The following is a 7,102-nucleotide window of genomic DNA, read 5'->3' as shown; positions in this document are numbered from 1 at the left end:
CTCACCTACCCACGTGCGCACCTTTGCACACGTGTCATGGGTGTCTAGTCCAAACGGTCCATGTGATGCGGAATCCCATGAAATCTTAGGGGACAAATTTTCACCCAGATCTAAAATTCTGGTGGCCATAGCAAAGAGAAATGCAAATCAAAGGAGGAAACTGTTTTCATTTTTAATGTTCCACCAAAGTTTTTGATCAAAGTAAAAATTGGGCTAAGGGGGTTTCATGAGGTGCTGCTTCACGTGGACTGTTCAGATTTTGGAGTTACATCACATATGATGAGTTTTCAAAAAAGTTGGTACATTTGCATTCGGATATATATATATATATATATATATATATATATATATATATATATATATATGGAAAAGGAACTATGCGCTCGACCGCATGTTACCTTCCCATGAGGTCGAGTGCCAGGTTGGATGGTGAAAGTTTTAAAAGAACGGTGAGATTTTATAGGAGAGAGGAGAAATAAAACTGATGAAACATGCTCTCACTGTCCCCGCATGAAGGTCCTACCCTAGAAACTTAGGTGGGGCTTACCGTGGGGTTTTTTTGAGAAATCCACTTTGTTCGTCTGTTTTTCTCATATCATTTTAAGATATGATCCAAAAAATGAGTCAGGTCTAAGGATCAAGTGGACCACAAGTTGGGAATTGAACGTCCACCATTAAAAACTTCTCAGGAGATGGAGATGTTTTGGATCAATATGATATTTGTGTTTTCACTTCATCCACGTCTAGATGACCTTTTGAATAGGTTGGATGGTAAAAAAACATCACGGTAGCCCTTAAAAAAGGTTTCAACGGTGGGTGTCATTATCACTGCAGCTTCCTTTGGTGTGGTCCATTAGGGCTGTTGACCTGCTTCTTTTTTAGGATCATACCTTAAAATGATCCGAGAAAAGCAATTAACGATGTCGGTAAAACATTTACATCATGTTGAGCCCCACAGAGCCCAATCTGTGTCCTCTTTCTTTTGCGTCAGTGCAGAACGGGCGGAAACGTATTGGCTACTCCCCTCCACCACTAGCCCGGTGGTGGTGGTCCATGCTCTATGGGCCCCACCATGATGTATGTGTTTCATCCATTTTTACATATCATGTTTTGGCTTTATACCAAAAATGAAAGGGATATAAATATCGGGTGGACCACACTATAGGAAAACAATAGTGATTGGATATCCACCATTAAAATCCTCCTAAGGCCCACTGTACTGTTTATTTGACGTCCAATCAGTAGGTCATACAGGCATGGATGAAGTGAAAAAACAAATATCATCTTGATCCAAAACTTTTTTGGCTCCTAAAAAGTTTTTACTGGTCCACGTTCAATCAACACTGTTTCCTGTAATGTGGTCAACTTGAGATTGGGATATACCTTATTTTGCTCTCATGCCCGAAAATGATCTAGAAAAATAGATGGACGGCATGGATGAAACACATACATCATTGTGGGGCCAACAGAGCACCGACCACCCGCCATTGGTGGCACGGGAGTAGCCAATCCGTTTCTGGAACGTAGCCAATCCGTTTCTGTAACGGGCCGCGTTTGACAGACGCGGATTAGATACCGACAGGTTGAGTAGCGAGTCGGCTACTGAAGTGACGTCACCAAGTTCTGTGGGCCCCACTATGATGTATACGTTATATCCACACCGTCCATCCATTTTGAAATATCATTTTAAGTCATTATCCAAAGAATGAGGCAGATGAAAATCTTTAGTGGACCCCACCACAGAAAACAGTGGGGAGAGTGATTCCCACCGTTGAAACTATCCTAAGGCCCACCATAATGTTTATTTGAAATCCAACCTGTTCAAAAGTTGAAAAAGACATGAAATAAGAGAAAACACAAATATCAGCTTGATCTAAAACTTTTGTAGCATTTAGAAGTTTTTAATGGTGGGCGTCACTGTCCCCACTTTTTTCTGTGCTGGGGTCTGCTGGAGCTTTGAATTTAACTAGTTCTTTGGATATTGCCCTAAAATGATCTCTCCAAATGGATGGAAGGTGTGGATACAAAACATACATCATGGTGGGGCCCACGGAACTTGGTGACGTCACTTCGGTAGCTAGTCTCGCTACTCAACCTGTTAGTAGCTAATCCGCGCACTGTTTGACGGGAGCAGACTGTGCGGTGAGTAACTCCTGAGTAAACTCTGTGAGGTCCACCATGATTTATGTATCTGATCCGCTCCGTCCATCCATTTTATCATATAATTTTAGGGGCTGAGCCCAAAAAATTAATCATATAGAATGTTCAAACGGACCACACCACAAGAGACAGTTGAATTGAACGTCTCCTGTTGAAAAATTCGTGGGGCCACGGAAGTTTTGGATCAAGCTTATGTTTGTTTTTTTTTATCTTCATCCATGTCTGTATGATCTTATAAACAGATTGGATGACAAATAAACATCACTGTGGGGCCTAGCAAGATTTCAATAGTTGAAATCATTATTCCCCTGTTTTCTGTGATATGATCAACTTGAGACTTGGATGTTGTCTAATTTTAGGCTCAGCCTCTTAAAAGATATGGAAAAACGGATGGACGGGTGGATTTCTCAAAAAATCCATGGTAGGCCTCACCTAAGTTTCCATAGTTGTACTTCATAATAAAGGCGAATTTTCACCATCCGACCAGTGTGTTGCCAGCACTGGACCTCACGGAGAGGTACTATGCGGTCGAGTACCTTTTCATATATATATATATATGGAAATGACACTACGAGGTTGACCTCAGGGCAACTTTCCATGAGGTCGAGCTGTGTGGGCCCCACTGTTATTTGTGTCGAACATCAACGCCTTGCATTTGATGGTTGCCATTTAGGTTATGAGATATCCCAAAAATTAGCTATATATGAAATTCAGGTGGGCCATATCATCTAAAACAATGGGAAGACATGCACAAAACATATTATAGCACTTGGTGGGGACCACTTGAGTTTTGAATGCAGCTGTAACTTGGTCTGACCCCTCATCCAAGTGGGACACAACGGATGAGCTGGATTTGTGAACCACATCTCAGTGGGCCCAATAAATGATTATGAATGTTTTAATGGGAGGATAACCTCCGTCAACAGTTGTATGTGGTGCGGCCCACCCAAGTCATGGATTGACTTGATTTTTAAGCCCTTGGCCCACCATGGAATGGTGCATCTGGCTGATGGGGTAGATGTTTGGTCCCACATCATGGTGGGGCCCACACAGCTCGACCTCATGGGAAGTTCCCACGAGGCTCCCATGAGGTCGACCTCATTGTGTGTGTATCAGTGGGAAAGAATGCGAATCACTTCTCCAAACCAAAAGGTTAAGGATGGCAGCCTTTATGTATGGTAGTTAATGTGCGAGTGTGCCGGTTCATACTCAGGTTGCACACATGTATGCTGATCCGGACCCTCCATATAATGAACCCCATTGTGGATGGGCCATATCCGTTAATCACACTCATCAAATTATTACAGGTAATCGAAATTTGGCTTGGTGAAATGCAATTGGCAAGAAAAGGATAAAATGGGCAGAAATTAAAAAGAAGAGAGAGAGAGAGAGAGAGAGAGAGAGAGAACTCCATCTAAAGCCTGCTCCGGCAGTCCGGCTACATGAGCACAAGTCCCAGCATCACATTCTAAACATCAGGGCCGTTCATCGAGTCGGCAGTCCTTTGACTACATGCCCTGGCCCAAACATGGTTAGTCTTCATCAATTTCGCTGCACTTGTGCGGACAAAAAATCCATGGTTAAAAGAAAATGACCAAAGGGTCTACTTTCTACATACAAGTGTGGTCCACCAGCTGAAAGGATCGTCCTGATATTGGTCCACGCATATGGACGCACCCCCTAGGGTGGCCCGCAGGGTCTGTCTGCCACGTCTCTTATCTGTTTACAATTCCAGCATTCTTCTCAAAGACCAATCAAAATCCACCAGACTTAGGTACCTCTTTTCATATGTACAGCACTCTGGCATGTCATCTCCGATCATGTAATGCCCTTATATATCAATCGAAATCAGCAGCTGCGGCAGCCAAACACTTCCTCCATTTTCATCTCTCTGTCAAAGCCCTTCCTCAAAGCCCTGATATCTCTTTCTGGAATGCCAACCTTAGATCTCACATCAACGCCAAAAACTTTAAATCGGCACTCATGCTTTTCTCTCGAATGCTAGAACTCAATCTAAAACCAAATGAACTAACTTTCTCTCTCCTCATAAAAGCTTCCGTGTCTTTGCCTGATTCAAAGAAAGTCGATGCCCAAAGAATCCACGCGCACCTGCTCAAAGCTGGATTCAGCAGTTCTGTTCTTGTGCTTACTGCCCTCCTCGACTTATATGCAAAATGCGGATGCATTTCCTCCGCACATAAGCTATTTGATGAAATGCCCGAAAGAGATGGCATTGCCTGGAACGCATTGATTTGTGGGTATTCCTATAATGGATATGATTTTGATGCACTGGAGCTCTTCTCGAGTATGTTGGAAGTAGGCCTGAACCCCTGTAGGGTTACATTGGTTAGCATTATACCTTCTTGTGCTAGACAAGACTTGCTCTTTCAAGGAAAATCCATTCACGCCTATGCAGTTAAGTCGGCCCTCGCTTTGGATTCTCGGGTAATGAATGCGCTTACTTCTATGTATGCAAAGTGTTCAGATTTAGATGCTGCATGGCTCTTGTTTGGAAGCATGATTGAGAAAAGTGTGATTTCATGGAACACCATGATAGCAGCGTATGGCCAAAACGGTAGTTGGGAAGAGGCGTTGGCTGTTTTCAATCAAATGCTATCAGAAAATGTGGTACCCAATTCAGTTACAATCGTAAGCCTTTTGTCAGCAAACGTCCCTGTGGATTCTACCCATTCTTATGCTGTTAAGATGGGTCTAGTTGCTGATATTTCAGTAATTACATCGCTCATTTGCATATATTCAAGGTTTGGAAATACAGATGCAGCAGAACTACTTTATGGATTGATGCCACAGAAGAACTTGGTTTCCTTGACTGCAATAATTTCTGGCCATGTTGAGAAAGGAGATGTCTGTTTGGCGTTGGAGCGCTTTTGCCAGATGCAGCTGATCGACATGAAACCCGATGCAGTTGCTATGGCCAGAATTCTTCAAGGGTTTACCAACCAACACACCATTCAAACAGGCATCTCTTTGCATGGCTATGGAATCAAGAGTGGGTTGGTTTCCAATGTTTTAGTGCTGAATGGGCTGATCAGCATGTATTCAAGGTGTGATGACATAGAAGCTGCTTTTTCTCTGTTTCGAGGGATGCAAAAGAGACAGCTGATCACTTGGAATTTGATGATTTCTAGTTGCGTGCAGGCTGGGAGGTTGATCGATGCTGTGGATCTGTTTTGTCAAATGAAGGTGTTTCGATATGAAGCGGACCTGATCACGATGGCTAGCATGCTCTCAGGATGTGCTCAGCTACGGTCTTTGCAACTTGGGAAAATACTCCATGGTTACATCCATAGAAACAGCCTCCAAATGGATGCTTTCATTGGGACTGCTCTGATAGACATGTATGCTAAATGTGGAACCATAGAAAATGCAGAACGGGTGTTTAAAACCATTGAAGAGCCATGTTCGGCAACCTGGAATTCAATGATCATGGGCCTTGCTTTGTGTGGATTGGAACAGCAAGCTCTTGAGCATTACGACAGGATGGCAGAACGGGGGCTGAAATCCGACAAAATTACCTTCTTAGGAGTACTGTCTGCTTGTAGTCATGCAGGCCTTGTCGAGGAAGGCCGGCAATATTTTAAGCTCATGATTGAGGTGTTTAAGATTGCCCCTGGATTACAACACTGTGCATGTATGGTCAACCTACTTGGCCGAGCAGGCTTGTTAGATGAAGCCGTCCTGTTTATCAAAAACATGGAGGTTGAACCAGATTCTGTTGTATATGGAGCCTTGCTTGGCGCCTGTTGTATCTACCAAGATATCAAGCTAGGGGAATGTCTGGCGAGGCGGATTTTCTTCTTAGATTATCGAAACTGCGGGTACTATCTCTTGATGTCGAATCTCTATGCAGGAGCTGGGAGGTGGGATGATGTAGCTAGGATGAGGAAGATGGTGAAAGAAGATATTGGAGGGGATGGCTATTCAGGAAGTAGCCTGATTGAAGTTAATTCCATGCATTTCTTACAAGAAAATGATTGGTAAAAAGAAGTCCCACTGTCTACACCGGCTTTTTTGTTAGACAAGCCATGGGGTCTTTTCTGTGGTGGGGCCCACCTAATTTATATGGCTAGGATGTGTTGATATGTGTGGCCTCGTAACAACGACAAGAACAAGAACATTGAAGAAATTGGCCTTGAAAGCTATAGAGAGGAGTCCACATACATGGAGGTTTTGAAGATTCTCCAACTCGTTTCTACTGTTGAGTTACTTTGTCCACTCTTTTGTTTGTAGTAGCGACCTCACCCAAGTCTCACCTCCTGTCTTGATGCTGTGTAGCATAGCTTAAAGACTTGAAAATTGGATTCCACTGGATGTCCGGCCAGCTCAGTTCGATTCCAAGACTCAGCTGAGTTTTTACTTGAATCACTCGATTTTGGTTCAAGAATATATATAGGTATTTATTAGCGGATAAGTGTTGTAAAAATAGCAAAAAAAGCTAACAACCGAACCATGTGGTCTTCCTCGGTCTGAAGATGAGATCACGGTTTCAAACCACCCTTCCTTTTACCTTATTCAGATGAATGGCTGACTAGGTGTTGACCGACTCAGCAACTTGCCTGAGTCACTCCGAGTCGACCCAGTGAATTGTCTAACTCAACGAGTCTTGGACCGTGTCAATATGAGGAGTGAGTTTCCCAGCATCTTGGCTTGAAATCTTGCCAAGCGAGATGACTTGGCTGAGTTTCTGAGTCGAGTCAGCGAGTTTAAGAAGTATGTTGTTTGGAACTGGCAATGGGCTGAGCCTGGAATGGTTTTGGACCAGATCTTGAACTGATCAAGGTGGGCCCGTCCGTCTGGGCCTATTCAAACTTTCGAGTTTGGTTTGCCCAGGCCCAGATATTCGTGTCAATGGGCTGGGCTGAGCCCCGAAAAATCAGAATTTTGAACAGGGTCTTTTCGACGGCCTGGGACCTACACAAGC

At 43.6% G+C, this 7,102-nt stretch overlaps 1 protein-coding gene across 1 annotated transcript; it reads left to right on the top strand.

Annotated features, from left to right (window-relative positions):
* The first annotated feature begins 3,302 nt into the window (after positions 1–3,302).
* Positions 3,303–6,652, top strand: LOC131236381 (pentatricopeptide repeat-containing protein At2g04860). The gene has a single exon (XM_058233501.1). The coding sequence runs from the start codon at positions 3,949–3,951 to the stop codon at positions 6,160–6,162; it is 2,214 nt and encodes a 737-aa protein (XP_058089484.1). The 5' UTR covers positions 3,303–3,948; the 3' UTR covers positions 6,163–6,652.
* The last annotated feature ends 450 nt before the right edge of the window (positions 6,653–7,102 follow it).

The sequence above is a fragment of the Magnolia sinica genome, chromosome 2 (assembly GCF_029962835.1).
Source record: "Magnolia sinica isolate HGM2019 chromosome 2, MsV1, whole genome shotgun sequence".
NCBI classification, from domain to species: Eukaryota; Viridiplantae; Streptophyta; class Magnoliopsida; order Magnoliales; family Magnoliaceae; genus Magnolia; species Magnolia sinica.
Note: the sequence above shows the minus strand (reverse complement) of the source record. Positions and strands in the feature narration are given on the sequence as shown.

Excerpts from the sequence above, each read along its gene's own strand:
- LOC131236381 (XM_058233501.1), top strand. The coding sequence starts at position 3,949 with ATGTACAGCACTCTGGCATGTCATCTCCGATCATGTAATGCCCTTATA.